General features: G+C 37.5%; 1 protein-coding gene across 13 annotated transcripts in view; it reads left to right on the forward strand.

The window, feature by feature from the left end:
* Positions 1-20,957, forward strand: part of ADAM22 (ADAM metallopeptidase domain 22) — a 131,219-nt gene that overhangs the window by 11,823 nt on the left and 98,439 nt on the right. For all 13 annotated transcript variants that reach the window (XM_061468402.1, XM_061468404.1, XM_061468405.1 and 10 more), the window contains exon 3: positions 5,643-5,719. In XM_061468402.1, coding sequence (XP_061324386.1) covers positions 5,643-5,719 — 77 coding nt within the window. The remainder of the gene's footprint in view (positions 1-5,642; positions 5,720-20,957) is intronic.

Genomic DNA, 20,957 nt, shown 5'->3' on the forward strand with positions numbered 1-20,957 from the left:
TATGCTGTAATATTTGAGTCTAGTCCAGTGACACAGAACTCTTGATTAAAATTAGATATTTGCAAATGACAACAGAGGGGGCCTTGAGGAAAATGTTGCATTTATATTTTATTGTTTTGTTTTTTTTTTCTTTTAACAGGGTCCCTGTCTTGGAGATATTTATTTTTACTATAACTAAGCTTTTTTCTGTATTTTGTCTTGAAGCAAAGTTTTTATTTTTGTTTTCCCCAGTGCAAGTAGAAAAGTAAGTTTTGGAACAGATTTCTTATTTTACGTACAAAAATTATATACTGCATAGCTCTGGATTTATTACAACACAACTGGGACTAAAAATTGACCTTTTATAACATGTGCTAATTAGCAGTGTATTGCTGTACTGTAGCATAAATTGAAGTGTAACAATTATTTTCAAAACCACAGTTAAAATTCTTTTTAGGTAAATCTACATGAAATATTTGCTGTAGTTTTTATTCAACTTCATTAATGTGTTTATTGTGATTTCCCATGGATTTATCTGTGTCTGTACTGAACAGTCATTTCGCACGCCCTTAAAGCATTGTTAACAAGCTGAGGTTTCTATTCTCCTGTTAAATAAAGGAGGGGAATTACATTAATACCTAAAGAATCTATTACTTTGTAAATGTGACTGACTCCCAGAATGTCTCCTATAAAACCTCACTGTTCTTACAGGCTCTGAAGCACAGTTTTTAAGTTCTGTCTTGCTGTAACATTTTGTGTTATCTTCTGCCTTGATTCTCTTGATGCTTTTCTTTCGTCTACAAATTTGACCATAATCTTTTAATTAGAAACCACAAGGCTATAAATAGAAGTAAATATAAAATTATTTACATCAAAGGCAAAGCGTATAAGTAGGATTTTCTCATCATTTTAAAGGAAAACCCCAACATTATTTTTGATGGAAATCGTTGTTATCTCTTCTAGCAAAATTTACTAAAAAACATCAAAGTGCTTTAAGAAGGATTCTTCAGGAGTGAGAAAAATGTGTTATGAGGAATTGTACATTATGTTACAATGTATTTTAAATTACCTTTTTCCTTATTTTAATAATAATAATTTTAATTTTAATAATAATTTTAATTTTAATGATAAGGAAAAATATTAGTTGTCATATTACTACGCTGCTTTCTACACCCAACTAATATGCAATGTGAGGAAAATTTCTAAAATACTTCCTTTCAAAGTTTGAAAGAAAGTGCTTTGCTTGCAAATGTTTCACTGGTGATTAAAATATGTGACATTATTTGAAATTACAATCTTCCAAACATATTTCAGGTTATCTATAGTATAGTGCAACCAGGCTCCCCATAGATCTGCAATGATACATGTTGGTTGTAGTCATGTACGTGTATTCCTTTTGTACAAGCTCGTTCCTCAGGGCCACTTTCTGGAGAAAGTTGATTCCCAGGAAGGGTAGGGAGGGGACTGTATCAAAAATCATCACTATTCTGTTCTGTTTCTTTGTAATAATGAGTAGTCACACTTCTTACTGATTGCCTGTCTTTGTTACTGCGGTGATCCCTGAGGCATGGAGCAGGTGATTTAAATAATTGGAATCTCATCCCTCTTGGTTTGGCAGGAAGGTTTGTACCTTCAAAGGTACCACTTTGTTTTTCTAGGATTCAAGCTTTCAATATTTGTTTTAGATAAAATGTCTTTGTGCTTAGTGATTTGAAATAATCCTTTCCTCTCCATTTACTTTTGATTCCTTGCAGACATCCACTAAACTTTGCAATCTTTGACAAAAGTCAGCCCTTGCATAGTTGCATTAGACGCATGGGATGCTCAGTGTTTTCTGTAAGGGGGATTGCAGGGTAGTCCACTTTATGTGCTACTGGAATTTGCATCTGAAAATCCTGCAACTGATTTCAGAGTTGTTTTTCTTCTTCAGTTGCATGACATTAAAATTTCAGAACTTTTTGATTGTGTTGGAGGCAAAGCCCTGTGCTCTTCCATTAAGTTGTTAGAGTCTCCTTTCCTGGCTCTTGTTCATGTTCTGATTCAAATGCATCTCTCTTGGTCTCCACGAACTTCCCTTTTTTGACTGAGTTGTCAGCCATCAACGTGTCCTGCCCGTGACTGTTGAAAAAGCCTCAAATTTTCTGAGAAGGTTCCTTGGTCTGAGAGCTGAGTGACATAACTGTCTTGATTCAGTGGTTTAGAGGAGCCTTTGCAGATGTCTGTCTAGTTGCTTGTGCTAGAATGAGGTTGTATAGATGGAATAAAAGTATGTATTTCCTTTCTTTGGGTTCTTTTATTGACATATATCTACAAGTGTAAGCTTCCTTTGCAGCTGGCTGTTTTACCTATTCACTGAGCAGGTAGGTAGATGGACTTAAAAATAATGTAAAGCCAAGACCTTTTAATATCTGTTTCTTTATTTTGTGGTTCTTAACCAGATATTCAGAAGAACTGTTATCCTAAACCGTGTACTGGCTGGCACTCTTAAGGTGCAGGTTTTTGTCACGCTGAATGAGATCTTTTAGCTGTCATTGACGGGGGAATCTGTCTTCCTCATCTTCATTCTCTCTTGTGTGTCCCTTCCAGATTCTTTCCATTTTATCTACTCATGGTGTGACTATATAGTTTATTTGGATCAGCTTACTTGTCCAGCAGAAGATGAATGCACTCCCAATTATTGATTGATACTCTGATGCTGATCTGACTTTCTGGGTAGTCAGATGAGCCAGTAGGGAGAGCAGGTGGGAACACATGGCTGGGATGGGACAGAACTCTTCATTTTTGGCAGCAGCCCTCAGTATGCAGTGTTGCAGTGTTTTGCAACCAAACATCAGGATTGAAGGGAAGGGCTGTAATTTCTGGAAAGAACTGAGTTTGTCTCTCTATCCAAAATGTGTGTCATGGCATCTCAGTTGGCTTGACATACACTTGAGATGCTCTTGATTGCACTTGAGTTTAAATTTAATGGTAAATTTCTTGGGTTTGCCCTGCTTGTCTTGGGGGTGGTTACGTCTGTGTAAAGTTTTCATCTTAATGTATTAATAGTAATTTTCTCTTTTAAATCCACATTAACAGCTTCTGTCAGGGAATAACTGTGGTCCAGCATCACCTCAGAAATACATTAGACTCATAAATGTTTATCTTAGGGACGTTCAAGGGAGGAGATTTCCCAGACCAAATCAATAAAATGCAATATACCTAGCAGTTAAAAACCAAACCAAAAAACCCTCAGAATTTTTGCTCTTACAGTGAATGAGGTGAATACATTTTAATGACAAATGCTATATTTAGTATATGTCCTTTTAGAAATTTAAGTTAGGCCTTTTATATTCTTCCTCACTGACAAATTCTTTTTTGATACCAGCATGTGGTCATATAGAAGACTTGCTTATACTGTGTACAGAGATCTAAATGATGGCATATGTAGCTGTGTTACCAAGCAGAAATAATAAAGTGTTGTAGAATGTTCTTTGCATTTAATAATATAATGTTGAAAAGTGAACAAACGGGCTGCCATTACTTCTTTGATCAGAAAATGGTTGTTGCAGTGCAGGAAGGTAACTGAAGCTTAGTTAAGGTTAGTAAATGTGCTGCAGTGGAACAAGGGAATGGCAAAACTGGCACTGGCCCTTTGTACCTTACTGCATCTTGGCCTGTCACATCCTGTTTATGAGCAGCAGCCTAAAAATTCACGTTTCTAGCAAGAGACAATGGAATTTTAACACCATGCAAAGCAAACTCTGCTGCATGAGAGTTGGAAGAGAAATGCCAATGCTAACGTGATAATTTGTTGATGGTTGTTTTTGCTGTATTTTTGGTTGTGCTAGCTGCCGCAGGCCAGAAACATCTAAATGATGGTACTGCGTGTGGGTGGCCGTATGTGCTGTGGCTGTCTGTCGTTGCAGATACCAGCTTGGCTGTGTCATGGGTCATTTTGGACTAGTGGGACTAGCTGCCTTTTTTTGTAATAAGATTTCTTTTTTTTTTTTACTAGAAACTGGGCTTTTGATTGTATATTTGTTTAAAGAGATGCTCTTAAATAATTCAGAAATTACAGGAACCACTTAGTGAAGACCTGTGGCCTGGGTTACAAAGCAGGTTAGATGTAATGGGGGTAGCTAAAAGGATATCTGACTCTGAATTGTATCTACTGAGAAGCCTTCTAAGAAGCTTTCCAGTTAATACTGTGTCCTTCTAAACTGTAATAATCTAAATATGTGGAATTTCTCATTATGCCATTTTGGATGCGCATTCACTGAATGGCATTTTTATAAAGGGCACTCAGCTGTCTATTTTTTTTTTTCCCTAAAGGAATCAACTATTTGTAAACATGTATTCATGGCTGTGGTCTTTTTGATTTATTAGTACTTGCACTTATATATGTAGACATAAAAGAAAATTCTGTTGTAGTGCAGCTAAAAATGTAATAAAAAAGTCGTGTTTCTCTCAACTTTCCATTTCTTTGTTGCTGTTCTTTTCCAGGGAAACTGATATTCTCAGCTCTTCTGGATTTAATGCCTATTGAAAGCCTGCCAGTAGTTTTAGAGAGAGTGAATTTGATGATTCACATTATCCTATCCTGTCCTGTGTTTCCCAGAGTTTTCAATAAATCATTTGTTAGAGTTGTGCTATTCTGTTTGGTATTTATTTAGAGAAGTGTAGTTCAGAGTTTTAAGTGGTTCTTCAATGTTTCCTCTTAGATTCCTCTGTCTACATGCTTCAAATCTTAATGTGCAGATTTCAATGAAAGGAAAATGAGAACAAAGTTGAAACTGCTCCAAAATGTCTGAAAGTAGCTTTTCTTATTAATTAGGTAAATAACATGGCTGTTCGTTTCTTGTGAATTTCAGTTCCAGAGCAACTATTGCATTTCCATTGGGTAACTCGGTATTTTCTTCCACTACTACTACAATAAATACTCTATTTTTGGAGGATTGTGACTTACAAAGTATTCCTGTGTTTGTCCTCTATAGGACTGAATGAATACAATTAATTCAGGGAAAATGTATAGCAAAGGAAGGAACAAAGAAAGGAAGAAAGAGATGTTTCTCTAGCACCCAGTTTTCTTTGGATTTAGTGACTGCTCAGGGGGCTGGAGTTTTGGAAGCCTTTTGGAGGAAATGGGTTACAGGGTGATGAGTCAGAGCTTTACATAAAATGCAAGTAATCAAATTTTAGCCCATTGCTATTGCGTTGCTTTATGGGCTTAAATGAGAATCTGTCTGAATGCACAGCTTCTTTCAGGTAATGTCAGTGAGATTTGTGAGTGTATCCTAGTCTGACCAAACCAATAATGTCTCAGCTATTCTCCACTGGTCTGTATCCAAAGTCAGGATGGGAAACAAGTAACACGTTAGCCAGTGGGAGACTTCCGCTGTCCTTTGCTCAGCGTTTTGCCCAAGGTGGAAGTAGAGAAAGTCATTTACCCGTGGTGTGGATGGGTTAAGAGGGGGTTGTGGTGTTTGGAATTCTTGAATTAACCTTGTAAATTCAGAAAACAGATCTTTTATTTATCATCATACATGGCTTTGTCCATTTTGGTGCAATTTTATTTGGTTAACGGCATAGTTACTCAGTAAATATATTTAATATGTGCATTCACAAACCTGTACAGTATGTTTTGCTGTGGCTAAATACTAATTCTAGTCTTCTCAATATTGCAGTCTACCCACATTGCTCGAGCCAGCTTCCAAGTTGATGCTTTTGGATCATCTTTCATCCTAGATGTGACGCTAAACCAGTAAGTAATGATTGCTTCGTACTCCGTGTTTTTTCGAGACCTGGTACCAGTGAAATGTCATTTTTCAGAGGAGGCTTTAGAGGCTGTATTATAGCACAAATGCTATTTCTAGGTATTGAGTTCATCTGTAGTAGCGTATTTTAAGTTCTTTTGTTATTTTCTCATGCACCATTATAGGTGTTTATATTTCCATTGTTACTACTTAGTAGCTACTGTAGTGTAGGTAACATTTTAGCATTATAACTTCATTTGCCATCTTTCAGTTAACCGTAAAGGCAAATCACTATACTCACACAGAGCCTCCATGTATATTAAAAGATAGATTTGCTGAAAACTGGTAGCTGTTAGCATTTTATTAACCAAGTGTAAAGTACTGGGATACAACAATTGCAAGACAGCTAATCCTCAAAAAAGGATGAGATTAATAGTTGGGAATGATGTTTCTCTGGACGCATTTACAGTCTTTTGGGAGCAGCGAAGCACTATAAGGGGGAAGCACACTGTGAACTTCGGTCTACGAGGGAAGTCTGAACAATAGTAAACTTAAAGTGAAATCTGGTATGTGGCTTTCAGTTTTTGAAGATGCATCTCAGCACAGCTATTTAAAATAGCAGTTGTTTTTCTTTTCTGCTCTGAAGTGAAAAGAGAATAAATAATAAATAATAAAGTAAATAGAAATGCTTTAAATAATTCAACTCCCAACAATTGAACACAATGTTGCGTGCTTCAGTGTAAGAGCTGTATTCAATTGCCACAAGAATTTCTGCTATAAAGATGAACCATTCAGATTGCAATGAAAGGCCCTCGAATTTCTTTTTTTTTTTTTTTTTTCACTTGTATGCGCATTCTAAGCAGTGGTGATTTCTTAACATGACTTAAAAACCACAAATGAATCCTTACTAGTTACAGATGGCAGAGATAGTGTGCTGCTGGAAGGAGAGGGAAAGAGTTTGGTTTAGAAGTATGATTTTATAACAAATGCATTTTAAAAGAATCCTAGAGAAAGAATTTCCTGCTAAAAAGCACCAAATCCACAACATTGAAATGTGTCTTGGAAAAAGCAATTTTTATACCCACTTAGACCTTACTGAGAATACATTCCAAAACCTGTTTTTACAGCCAGGCTTGATGGGGCTTTGAGCAACCCCATCTACTGGGAGGTACCCCTGACCGTGGCAGGCGGTTGGAGCTGGATGTTCCTTCCAACCCAAACCATTCTATGATTCTATGATACTTCGGGTGACAGATTAATGTTGCAGTCACAACTAGTTTCTGAAAGATCAGGATTGTCCTTACAGTATGAATTTCAGGTCATCTTGATATAAGTAAATACATTTAGCAATGGCATATGAAAAGACAAGTTAAGGATGTATTTGTATGAGCTGCAGCAGTTCTCTGTATCTCTGGATTTTTTTGTTTATGTGCATATACATATGCACATAAATGCACACATATGTTTAATCTGTTTTGAGATTTATTCTATTTTAATGTCATTTTTTTATTGTCTTTAATGAGACTAAATCAGTATTTGTATGAGTAAGACTGTAAAAATATATCCTTAGTGTTCTTAAAAGTGCCAGAATCCAACTTAAATATGCACTTTTCTTGAGGAGCTATGCTTTCTATAATGTGAAAAAGTCCTATCACAAATTTTGCATAATGAAAACAAGAAGTCTTCAAGGAAACTAAGATGTTTGACTTCTATCATGATATTTAAATCAGCATTTAAAATACCTCCGTAATAGCATTTGCAGATCATACGTAAAAAAGGGCCAAGTATACCAGAGCAACATTTAAAATGTAATTATTCTTGTGAACAAATCTATTTCATTCAGAAGTATATATATATATATATATTTCTCTTCTCTTGCAATTCTTATTCTCTGTATTACATTCTGTGTGCATGTTCTAAGGATCCTGAGAGAAAGCACTATTTTTTTTTGAGAAGTGGTTGGCAAATTTAGCCCAGAGTAGCTTTATATTGAAAAGAAGTTGAATTCTTGTAAGGATCAAAGTCCAAGATTCTAGTTTTCCTCTGTAAAAAATATCATCTGAACTTCTGCTAATATTAAAAACATGCTGAAGCAGGTCCCTGTGGTAAAATTAGCTCTTATGCATAATACATATTTAAGGAATGTTAAAGGAGGTATGGGGGTCAGGGGTGAATAACCTAAAATACATAGGTTATCAGAAAGGAGAGACTGTCCCTGCCTTTGTCAATCTCTGTTCTTGCAGTCTCCATGTCATTTAAAGATTGGTGTAATATGGCTTGTGCATCTGATCATCTCTAGTTACAATGTCAGTAGTGGTCAGTCACACTGGAAATATTCATTCTTCTGTATGGTTCCCCAACTTATGGAGGACAAAATTTCAAAATTAAAATGATAGTAGCAAACGGAGAGCTTTAAAAAATCAGAAACTAAAATGTGCCCTTAATGTCTGTCTGCAAATAGTTTTTCTTCCATCCAGCTTTCTTGTTTTTCTTGCATACTTTTTCTTGACAACTTTTTTGTACTCTGGCAGTTGAGGCTGGCAGAAATGTTTGTGGTCTCCTACTTGTCTCTCTTCCCTCATTGCCGGATACCCTCTGTTTTACTTCTTCACCAAAGGAGATTCTGTTATTGAATCTGAGTGTTGAACCAACTTCCCATTCCTAGACCCTTCCTCTCTCATCTCTCAGAATGGTAGCCTGCAGCCAAAACTGATCTCTGCAATGAAACAAGCTGGGAAGATACAGGAGGTGGGCATGGAAATGTAAAAGCAGAGCTTACATTGACATTTCAGACATCAGGAAAACTGAGGCCCAGAAAGGGAGCATTGTGCCAGTCTTCGATGCAGATGAGAGGAAGGAAAACAAATTTTTCCAACTGGTGTTATGGTGTGGCAGTTTAATTTAACGTTGAAATCTGTGTGGTTTCTTCTTGCTCATACTGGATCTCAGCCAGGTTTGAATGTGCATTTGTTCACATTCAATACAGATGTGACATACACTGAAACATTACCTTGAATGAGAATAAGAAAAAATAATAAGCTGTTATAACTACAGTGTAGTTTCCTTTTTTCAGTGATGGTGGTATTTTCTCTACATACTTCACTGTCTTTCTGTCTTCCATTTCCCCCCGAGTTGCCATAGTGTCTCTACAGTGAGCTTTTTTAAAGATAGAATGTTTCTTTTTTAACTTTTTTTTTTGCCTGTTCAGCTGGCTGATGTATTTACAGAGGAGCTTTCAGATCGAATCAAGTTATGTTTTTAAAAGGTTCAATCCCATAGGCAAAGGTTAGGGGTTGCCTTAGTTGCATTGGTGTGTTTATGAATCCATTGCTTCAGTATCCTTATGTGTTCAGAACCGCGTCTAATGGAGCTGTTTTCTGTGGCCATCTTTGTTAATGCCTCCTTTGGCATTGCCAAACCTGGGGCCTGTCTGGCCTGTGGTGCCTACCCTAGGTTCACTTAGCGGTAGCCACATCAGGCAAGAAGGATGATCGAGGCCCTTCCTGGCTGCAGCATCATCCAGTCTATGAGGGCTCTGGTGCCTCCTGTCATAGAGACGAGTAGAAAGGGTTTCCTGAACCTGAGTCTGAGTTGTGCCTGCTTCTGAGGTGTAGTGTGGGGACCAGGTATTCTGCTGAGGGGACTCCTGACCTTCAGAAAGATCCCTCGAGCATCTGGGCACCTGTGTGTGCTCTAGCTCATCATGTTATATCAAGAAAAGCCCTCCATGATCGTGGCCTTTTTGTGGGAGAGTGAACACATCGATAGCCTGAGTGAGATCCTCAGGTTTGTGGTGACAGGGAAGTGCATAAATAAGGATTTCACTCTTATATTCAGCACTTCAGGACTTCTCTGTCCTTCCTGGTGACACTTAGTCACTAGGATGGAGCATAATCACCACTTGCTTTCTCTCCTTGTAAGACAAATTTAATTCCTCTCATGTTAGTGAAAAATAATCCATAAAGAAGTATTAGGCTGGGCAAGATGTGCTCAGAAACCCTACCACTTTATGAAGCCTACACATCTTCTGTTCCTGTTGGGTACCTGACTGTGTCCCAGAGGAGTGCCAGTGCTGTGTATACATTGGTGGTCATGATGATCAAATGTGTTCAGAAAGCTGAAAGATTTCAAATGAGGCAATTTTCATAAATTGCAATCAGTCTATTCACGATGCGGAATATAAATGCCCTTGTCTCTTAGTTTATCAGAAGGTAGGCAAAACCAAAGAAGCTTCTTCAGAAAATATTGATATTTTGTTTATTTCAGTTTGAATTTAAATTATTTCTGGTTAGTGATATGGGAAAGTTCCTGGCACACCAGGATTTAATTATTTTGCCTTGCCACTGAATGCTTTTTGCAGCTTCTGCTGAGGAGGATACAGACATTCCTCATGTCTTGTGGGAATGTTTATTAGTAATGTCTTTTAACTAGAGTTTTGCAAACCTTACAGAATCAGACCGTAAACTTCATCAAAAAATCCTGGAAACAGAAGCAAAATAAAAGGCAGCTTGACAGACAAGTGCCAGCTTTTTCGTGAGACGAACTGCTGAAACTTTGCCTGTAATTTCTTTTGGCAAATGGTCTCCAACACTAATATCAATGTGTCATGTAAGCTGTAAATGGAAAACATATTTCTAAATTTGCTCTAAATTGGCTGTGTGGATTTCAAAAGGATTAGCTCCCTGGCATGGTTTAAAAGGTGCAGTTATGCCATTTGTGACTATTATAATTCCCTGTGAGTCTTTATTCCGTGTTGCCCCTGTGAGCTTTGCACTCCTCCTGGTCACCCACAGGTTGAGGGGCTCCACATGATGTGACGTGACCTGCTGCAGTGTGGTGCTGGGTGTGAGAGGACCTGTCCATGCTTTATGATCTTCGTTACCCTCCTAATGCCTCTCAATAACTGTCTGGGTAACTGCATGTGGTAAGTGATGGTCAGATCAAACCTGAAGAGAAGCAGCTCTTCCTTTCAGCTGTTTTGGGTCTCCCTAAAATCCAACTCAATCCCTTACTAGCTATTTTAATGGATGCCTTGGCTGCACACAGTCCCAGTAGTTTTCAGTAGCAGCTGGAATTTATTTGAATCAAGGGAATTCAAACTCTGTTCACTTTCCTTATTCATGCTCTGTGCATGTAGGCTGAGGAGCCCCACTTGGGTACAGTCAATTTGGTAATTGATTCTTACTTAAAATAATGCCTTTCTTTTTTTTTTTTTTTACCATACGAGAGTGCTCTGAAGTTTAATTGTGACATTTAGTACCATTTTTCAGGTAGCAGGGTATAGACTGGGTTAAGATCTTCTGAATGAGGTACTGAATCACGTTCTGCACTATTTTTGAATTAAGTGGTGCTTATCATGTGCTTTGTGATCAGAGCCCCAGCTCACCCAACAGGATTGTTCTTTCACAACCCCATTTTGCAAAATCATTCTTTCCTTCTCCCAGTCTGTGATGCAAAAATTAGTATGGTCAGAGCTACAAACCAGATTTAATAAACACTTTCTCCCTGATATTGTTGCTTAATTTCAGAGGTTGATTTTGTTCTCTGGGAGACAATTGTTCTGCACCTCCATTTGTGTTAGCATGCTTTGCTAACATATTTTGCACAAACAAATGAAGAATGAAGAATCTGTTGAGATATAAATTGTTTGAATGGATAATTGCCCTCAATGATAAATGTTTGAACATTAGTTTTAGACTGGAAAAACCCTGTAGCATTGAGTTATCCTCTCACCTCAAGTTTTCCTCTCACTTCGGTATGTATAGCACATCAGCCTTCTTTTTGTTCTATCGAATAGGTTCAGCTCCTGGATCTTTGATAAAATGGCATCTTTAATGATTTCTGTGCCTTTTCATCAACCTCTCTTGTTTATCACCATCCTTGCTGAATTGTAGACTTAGTACTGCATTTTGGCAGTATCACATATAAAGGCAGCATAGTTTTCCCATTTCTTATTGATACACCTCTTTACATAGTTCCCAAGATTTTTCTTTCCTTTTATTCCTTTTTCTTTCTTCAGGCACCCTTTTTAAATTTTTCTTTTATTTTTTAAAACATGTTCTTATTCCAAGCTTAGAATTGGCTGTTTAGTAGGTATGTACTATGTTCTTTGATCGTATTTTATCATCACTCTTACTATTATTGAATTTGCAGTCCTGTTTTTTTTCTGTTTAATGTTCTGTTATGCTTAAGTCTTCTTTTGGAAAGGTTAAATTGCTTTTGAGAACTCCATTGCATTCCATTTTTAATACTGTTACTTAGTTTCAGGTTAATAAATTTCCATTATGATTGTTGCTCTATTGTCATTAGGTTTTTCATTGATTTCTTATCAGCTGCCAGTAAAGGGTGTTGAAGTCATCACAAGCTGGCTACTAACTTCAGTTGGATGGGGATATGAAAGTTTAAGTGATGTCTGTGAAATGTTTGCAAATGCTTAATTAGCATTCCAGTTAAAATGAGAATAAAAAAGGTAATTTGTTTCATTCTTCTATTATTTCCAAGTTTGTCACTAAGATAGTTCTAAGCACCTGCGGGAGAATTCCCTGTTATTTCTGAAACACCACTTAAGGTTTATGACTTCTAAGAAAAACAGCATTGGAAAACATTTATGTATGTATACAAAATCTGTGAATTCCCTGGTAAGATACTTTCCTAGCCTATTAAACAAAGCTTCTGAAAAGGTCAGTCCTTTGTTTTTCTCTTAATGGACGTGGAAAAGAATATTTTACTGCTTTTAGGTAATTACATTCACTGGAAGTAATATCTGTAGGTTTATAGCACCACAGTCTTTGTGCTCTAGGTGACCTTGCTTGACCTTGCTTGAGCAGGGAGATAGACTGTATGACCCCCGTATGTTCCTTCCAACTTCAACCATTCTGTGATTCTGTGATAGTAGAATAATTTAAGCATTTATCAGCACTGAGTATAAATTGCCTGTCTGTGGTCTGATTTTTTTGACACAGAAATAATTACAGGAAATGTACTACTGTGTATTTGTGAGTGTGTGTAGGAAGAAAATGATTAATTAGTCTGAAGAGATATTATCATTCTATTACTATAATGTTTTTCTTTCTTGATGATACTCCTTAAATTACCAGATCACTTAGGAGCTATCTATTTTACACACACATATACAGACATACCTCGTATGTACAGATCAATCGTGCTATTTTTGGCATCTTCTTTAAAGTAAAACAACTTAAACTAGGAAAAGATTCTAATTGCTTAACATGTTTCAGTGCCTATGAATTTATCCGCAAAGTGCTGAGTATCTCCAAGTGGCAGTAACTTTAACAATCACATGAGCTCTAGTCATTATGAAGGATTTTAAAAGAAAAATTAATTGTATTTTTGATTTAGCCTCCGCAAGGCGACTATGACACTCAAAGTGTAGTTTCTGGATTTACTGTTGAAATGGAATTAGTGGTGAGGCGCTGGAACAGGTTGCCCAGAGAAGCTGCGGGTGTCCCATTCCTCAAGGGCTCAAGGCCAGATTGGATGGGGCTTGGAGCAACCTGGTCTAGTGGCAGGTATCCCTGCCCATGGCAGGGGGTTTGGAACTAGAGGATCTTTAAGGTTCCTTTCAACCCAAACCATTCTATGAGTAGTTTGGGCACTAGAGGTTTTACTTGAATGTTTGGATTGGATACTGTTACTTCTGTAAATAATACAAAACAAACCACTGACTTTTTCAACTATTTATTTATTTATGCTTTAAACCAAGCTAGAATAGGATTTGTGTTCACGAAAGCAAACAACAGCCATAAAAGTTGGTCGTATAGAAATTAATGATCTTTTCTTTCTTTCTGTCAGATTCTCAGACCACTGTGGCTACAACGTTATTGCTGTCTTACAAATTGTTCCATATGAATACTAGTCAGAGTAAGATGTGAAGAAGGTAGTAAACAGGAAAAGGCATGAACAGAAATGTAAATAGCTGGTATATTCTGTGCTGTCCTTTATAGGGCATCTTCTCCATGAGTCAGCAGCCTTCCTACTGATACAATTCCCTTGATATCCCTCTCCCTGTGTTGTCCAGCTGCTCTGCCCTGTTTTTTTACTTTCTCCTTGAGAACTTCTTTGGCATCATGACCTTCTGTATGTGTGCATTAAAAATAGCACTTACAGAAAGAGAGGAGGTGCTGCAGGCCTTTTAGCTTGGGGCTCAAATACTTTGCTCAGCTAAGCAGTGAAACGAATTTGAATCCCCTTTTTTAGAGAAGAAGTCAAGTGATGCATGGAGCTATGAATGAAGATACAGAGAATGAAGGTAGCAGGAACTGTTAGGCTTTCCATGGGGATCTGGAGGACCGAATAGATGGCTGAATAACCAACAGTGCACAAACTCATGTTTTTTAATTCTTTGGGATCATTACATAAGGAATAGGTTATTCAGCCCTCTTCTATGCAGGATAGTCATTCTACTTAAGAAATGTGTTTTTAGTTCAGAGACTGAACCAATGGGCAGTATTAAACCAATATGTTGTTAACATATGGAACGTTTTACCTAGCAAATAACCGTGCTTGACTTGTGCACACAAATTCTTGCACCAAAGCAATGGACTTGTTTGCTTTCTTTGCAGTATCTATTAAAGACATAAGGTGCTACCTGAAGTCTACAGCCATTTGTTTCTGTGGTTGTGTGAGATTTATGTAGCATTCCTCACTCAGTGGCTGGAAACTGGCTTCTTTCGACAGACTCTATATTGTGGGTAGTCTTTCATGTAATTGTTTTCATTTGATTGAGGCCTGCTAGTGAGTAAAACCTCTTTTACAGACTGTTGTGTTATCTTAGTGCAGAAAGTTTGTTTCCTTGAAGAAAACCACAAGCAAACCAGATTCTGTACTTTGATTTGAAAGGCTTCGCACACATTGCTCCAATTCTCTTCCCAGCTGTATTAGTGTAATGACCCCCTCTATGTGGCGAGACTTTTTTCCTCTTCCAAAACATGCACAAAAATCAGTTTTTCGTATCCTGAAGCACCAGTTAGCAAATGCAAATCTGGTAGGAAATGACTGATCCTGTGCCCTGTTTCCCTTTTGTCAAGGGTGCTGTGGCCATGGAAGCCACTGCTCCCTGTGCCACCCTGGGCTGATAGACAAGTATCCTACTGGAAAACCTTTCACTTCTTGAATATAACCCAAAGATATTCTTATTCTGTTGTCTGTAGTCAACAGTTCAAACAGTGGGACTCTCCATACTTTCCAGGCCTTTGGACTTCAAAGTCTGCGATTGTTACTGCAATGTTTCTATAATGCCCCGTGTAAATCCTACTTTTTTAATTATACGAAATCAAATTTTCCTTTTAAGTCATCTGATTGGAGCAAAACTCAGTATGACACTTAAATTCTTCAAATACCTAATTGCTTCCTATTTAGTTTAGTTCTTTATTGTCCAAGTTTCATTTTGAAATAGTAGGAGATGAATGAAGCAATGAAAGATACCTTGTTTACACTACTTATCAAATAGGGTATTAAAATCTATGTTTTGCAGAAACACTGAACAATTTATTTGCACCAATATATTAAGAAGTTGTTTAATGAAATATTTTGTCAGATAATCCTAACAGAAACAGAGGCATGTGGCTGTTTTATGGTATGCTATTGAAATGAATTATTTTTTTTTAATCCCTTTTGTGTTTCAGGTGTTTTAATGAAGTAGTATAGAATCTGCTTGTACTACCATAAAATACAAATAAATTCATGTAGGCCAGAAAAAATCCCTTTATCAATTGACTGAAGGATTGGCTGTGTGTTAGTAGTTCTATTTCTTACAAAACAAAAAAGGACAAATGTTAGACAGTATTTATCATGTGTCCTCATTCTGTTCCATTTACTTTATTTCTACCATCCCAAAGGAAATAAAATGCTGTCATTTGGTGTGATACACAGTGAGATGAAGGAGAAAAATCATCTTGTGCTTTTATTAAAGATGACCTACTAAGAGATATTTCTTCTAAATTGGGCTTCTGCCCTTTTTTTGAAATATTAAAGGTCAATTAAAAAAAAAACAAACCCAAAACCTTAACGATTTTTTTGTTCTTGACCTTTCTTCCCTTCTTTCTCCATAGAAATAAACCCACTCAGAACCCAACTTCTTAATAGCCAAACTTATTTTTATGCAGTGTTGTGTACCTCATATCAGATCTCCTTGTTCTTGCTGATGAATCTATTGAGGAGGGTATAAACGTACAAGAAGTTACAAATGTGCAGGATGTACTCATCCCCTAAGTAAAACCCCTCCCGATGATACACTGAAGATTGGCCTAAATATCAAAGATATGAGATTTGCTTCAGAAAAACAAAACCATTCATGTCCGGAGGACGTGACAGATTTTAAGCCCCTGGTTATGTGCTAGCCAGTATATCATAGTGGCAGTTCTAAATAGTTGTAGAGATTAATATGTAATTAAAAAAATATAAAAGAAAATCACCCTGTCTTTTTGTAGATTGTGAATTTTTGGTATCTTTTGGTTTTGCTTAAGTCAGCCAGCCAAAAGAAACACAACAATATCTTAAAGATTTTCCCTCTATGAATTAGTTCAGTTGGAGCAAAACTGTGCCTTTTTTCGCTGTAAATGTGGTACTCGTTGTGGCTCTCATTCAACCTTCCTTTCACAGACACAGCCTTGGTGGTGACAGTGAGATTATAATTATGTCTCTGCTTTTTATTGCTCTTATAATGAATCCCACTTTGCTTTTGGTCTGTCAGATTTTGATAGTAGTCAATGAAGTTATGCTGAGAGAAAAGGAGAAAACATGAGCTTGGTGTAATATTTCTATAATAGAGTTATGAATGTTTTCAGAGCAAAGAAATAAGGAAATTCAGGTGTGTTTCCACTTTTTAAAGGGACATATATTCCTAAATATCACTGAAGGGACTAAAAAGTTTTTTGTTATGTTGCCGTATGTTTTAGCATCATCTCTGTTTTTAGATAATTACAAGAAGCAAAGGGATTCTTGCCATGACTTTAGAGAGGCATCGGGTTATCAGTGCATTTTTGCCTGTGTCACGTGGTCCATCTGATTACGGAGGAAACTTCCTAGAAATTAGCCAAAGAATAAATTTGGTTTATTGTGCTTCACTCTGGTAATTTGCTCATCAGTAAGTGGAAATCATGAAATGTGAAGCTGTAGCAAGATCGAGCTGAATATGATACTGTAGAGAAGCTGCCAAGTCTAGCTAAAGAGATTAATATAAATACATTTCCAGTGTTAATGAAAAATGGTGGCTAGAGCTTTTCTCTTATATATGTACAGCCTTTGCTTTGGTACAAAGTTACAGATTTCTTTTGTCTTCCTCTTTTTGGAAGAATTGTTAGATCTTACATTACAACGTATTTTCTGTGTAAGCTTGCTGATCTTTAGCCTGTACTTATCCATAGTCATTCTTTGATCTTCATTTCTTTTTTGGTATTAGAGGATGTATTTCTCTTTAGTGGTTTGCCAAAACATCACTGTTAATGGATTTCTGGTGAACTAGGAATTTTACAAGAGGAACAGATACAGTAATTTTCTAATGGCCGGCAAATACATGTTGTTACCACTTGAATTAGGCAGCTATGCTGTACTCATGTTTTGCTCTTCCTTTTGCCTGATTCCTTAGGTAGACTGTGGGAGTTCAAAAGATGCAATTCATCATTTCTTACTGAATGTGTTTCTTTTCCATATTTGGTGGTATGACTTGGATAATTTTGCAGCTGGGAATCTGGGAAGAGAGAATTTCTCACTAATGAATTTCTGCCATTCCCTTGTTGACCAGGCTTTTGCATGTGTTTTTATGGGTCTTGAGCTGTGAAGGTCATTTGCATTCACCTTCATTCCAGTCCTGCTCCATCTGGACAGCAGAAACAAAGCACTTCAGGCCCAACCATACAGGTTTGCTGGATAATGCCATTTCTGCCCTTCCCATCAAAGTCTGATTTAAATTAGGTTGGTAAGGTCTTCACCACATTTGAGCACAGTCCTTCAGATACTCAGTGCTTGAGCACTGAGCAACATTGTCAGTTGCTGGTTGTTGCTAACAATTCCTGCTTCATTTATCCTGCACGTTCACAGCTGGTTGTTTCACCAGTATAAAAATTGGAATGTGATCTGTGGGTTTACCTGAAGGGCAAAAGACAAGCCTTTCTTTATGATTATGCTTCAAACAAATGATTGAATATTTCACACTAAGACCCTGTGTGGTTTACTCCCAAAAGCTTGTCAGATAAAGCTACTGGTACCAGATTTCAAGGATGGAATACAGAAGGTCGGTGGTAGATGTCTGAAAAGAAACATAATGCTGAGGTTGGGAGAGGTGGTGTCAGCACTGATGTCAGCAAAAATATGGTGGGGTAATAAACGTGCTTTACTAAAAGTGTAGCTTTTGAGTTTGGGGCTGCATTATCTCAGTGCACAGGCATTTAGTGTGATCTTGCCACTTATCTGTTTTTCTGGAGGCACTGCAGTATTTTCCTGCAGACTGAATACAAATTGGTGGTGAAACATATTCCTCTTCTTTCCTACATGAGGTGTGTTGAAACACTTCAATAGTTTTTTTCTCTTGCCTGGTGATCTGCAAATACTTTGCTTTTAGTCTTTGAATTGTTGTCATAGCCTTCATGTTGGTCCATGCTGTAATGCCAATGGATTAGACCAGTACAGTCCTTCCTTCTCTCTTTACAGGTAGGTCTGCATGTAAGACTTCAAGTAATTCTTGTATGGCCCCTGCTCATAATAGCAGCAAGGGAAGATTGTTGTTTACAATAGCATTGTCTAGACATTGGCTGAGTGTGCAAACAATAGAGCAATGTAAATAATGCAGATTCTGGACCTGGTTTCTCATAAGGGAGACCTTCTTGGACACTTACCACCTAGCAGGATTCTGTCAAGTTTCCTGTTTTCCATTTCTGTCCCACCCTCCACCCCAAATAAGCAGACTGGACGAGAGGCACCGGCACTTCAGAGGAGTGAGATCTTTATTGCTTTTATTTCTTTTGCAGATAAACTCTAAATGTTAGTTGCTGTCTTTGGAAGCAAATACCCGGCTTTTATTTTGGTTTCAGTTCTTGCACGTTGATAATCATGCAGATAATTCCTGAGAGCAACTCAAATTTCTCATGAAATGAACATGAGAAAAATAAGGCAAGTACTGCTTGGTCCCTGCAAAGCCTGTCAGAAGAAAGGATTTGGCTTTAACTACATTGGTTTATGATAATAGGACTAAGATATTTTTTTTTTCATTCCCTCTGCACCTCTTTCTGTCATTGAGGAATTAAAGCAGCAACACGAAGACAACATGCTGACACTTTACTGTGCCAGCAGGAATAATAAAAATATTCAGGATGACCTTCAATGAGGGAAAAAATGTGGACATTTCTGTATTTTTTTGTATATTGAAAGCAGCATTAAACTGTTTTCAGAGTCATTTTCAGGTAACTGTAAATCCCTGTGGACATAATCCCCTCACCCAGTGTTGCTGATGATACGAGTTCCTTCCTATTCACACTGGGAGAAAGAAGACCACCATGGTGCTTTCTAATTGACAGTTCAGGACTTGGGAAGGGGGAAATGCCTGGGGAATGAGCAAGTCACGAGTTGTTGTCCATGCTGTTGGCACCCTAGTCCTTCAATATTTATAGTCAGGAATCTCCTTGTGAATTCAGACAGCTTAAAGATGTATTGATACTGTTGTGTTGTGTCAGCTCTATCACCCCATCAGAAAAAGAAGATGCTAGTGGAATTGCACATGGCAAACTAAATTATGCTCCAGCACTCGGATAACTGCTGCCTTTCTGCTATGTTTTATCCAAACCTAGTAGCTAGTTTTCAGTTACACATTTCATATTTTTCCCTATTTAGATGTTTATATAGCATAAAATAAAAGTTATATGTGAATTTTTGCCCCCTACATTAGTAGCTCTGGTTGACTTCATCAGGAGATGCAGGCAAACGTCCTAAAAAAAAGAACTTGGCCTTAGATCTAAAGCCCTTTCTGCTGCATCCTATATTCCAGGAGTGTGTATCTCCCAGTTATCAAAGAACAGCAGTTACTAGCATTTTTAACAAGTCTCTTTCAGTTGTCTTTGAAAAGCCAAACAGAAGGAGCTAAATACTGTATAGGAATAAGAGGCCAATGTTTGAGCACCTTTTAAATCCCAACCCCTGAGATCAGCTGCCATCTAACCAAAGCATTTAGGCATTTGTAAGTGTGTATGGACAATTAACACCCTAACCAGAGCAGATTGATCTTAAACACCAGCTATCTGTAGAAACTGCTTACTGGGATAGTATTAATGTTTTGTGTAATTTTTAAGCTGCATTTTTTTGCATTGTTAATGTATTGTACTCATGTAGTCATGTTTTCCCTGGGGTTTCTGAACGTAGCTAACAATCACTGCTATAGATTACTGTTGTTACTTAAGGAAAGAGGCAAAATACCAGGATGGAGGAGGCACCTCCCAGTTGTCAGCAGCAGGGCTGGCAGAAATCAAGAATCCTTTCCCCTCTTCTTAGAGCATATGGCAACCATAATCTTCCAATTTACTAAAAAGGAGACATCAGACAAAGGAATTGAATTTCCAGTCAAAGAGTAACCAGAGGAGGGAATAATCAATATACAGAGAAACCACCTGGAGAAGCTAAAAGGCTGAAGCTGCATTAGGTATTTCCCAATAGATACTGATGATAATTTTATGCTGTTGTAAATGGGTAAAGCAGGATTGCCTGCTTGCTGGTAAACTGGGAACGCTGCTGTCAGTAAACTGAAGCTGCGTTAAGAACCATTTTTGTGTTTCTACGGGAGCCAGTACTTGATGCAGGACTTGGACCAAATTTGCCACACTAGTTGGGGGCCTAGTGTATTCAGCTGCAGAATTGGCCTTTCAGGCGTGAAGGTTGTTCAGTATGTATAGCATATCAAAAGCTTTCAAAAGCCCAGTGTTCAGAGCATAGTCCTGGGATGTGAGAAACCTCATTTTGAGGTTTCTTCTGCAAATCATCCTAAGTAGGTTTGCTAGCTGCCTTGTCTCCTTAGGCATCTATTTTTGTGTGACTTAATATTGGGTAGATGCTAAAGTGAGATAGAGAAATGCTACTGTAATCTGTGGCAACTGTTTTGTGATTAAGCTAGTGTCAACATCAGTCTGAAGAACAGCAAGGATTTGCTGGTATAGTGACTAAGAAAAGTTGCCTTCAATTAGTGGGTGTGAACAGATAAACTGCTGTTCATTAGTTGCTCATTTTTTCCTTCTTTGCTTTTCCTTA

Source organism: Pezoporus flaviventris, unplaced genomic scaffold, assembly GCF_033815535.1.
Source record: "Pezoporus flaviventris isolate CSIRO_AGI_PZ_B2104156 unplaced genomic scaffold, CSIRO_AGI_Pfla_v1 ptg000047l, whole genome shotgun sequence".
NCBI lineage: Eukaryota > Metazoa > Chordata > Aves > Psittaciformes > Psittacidae > Pezoporus > Pezoporus flaviventris.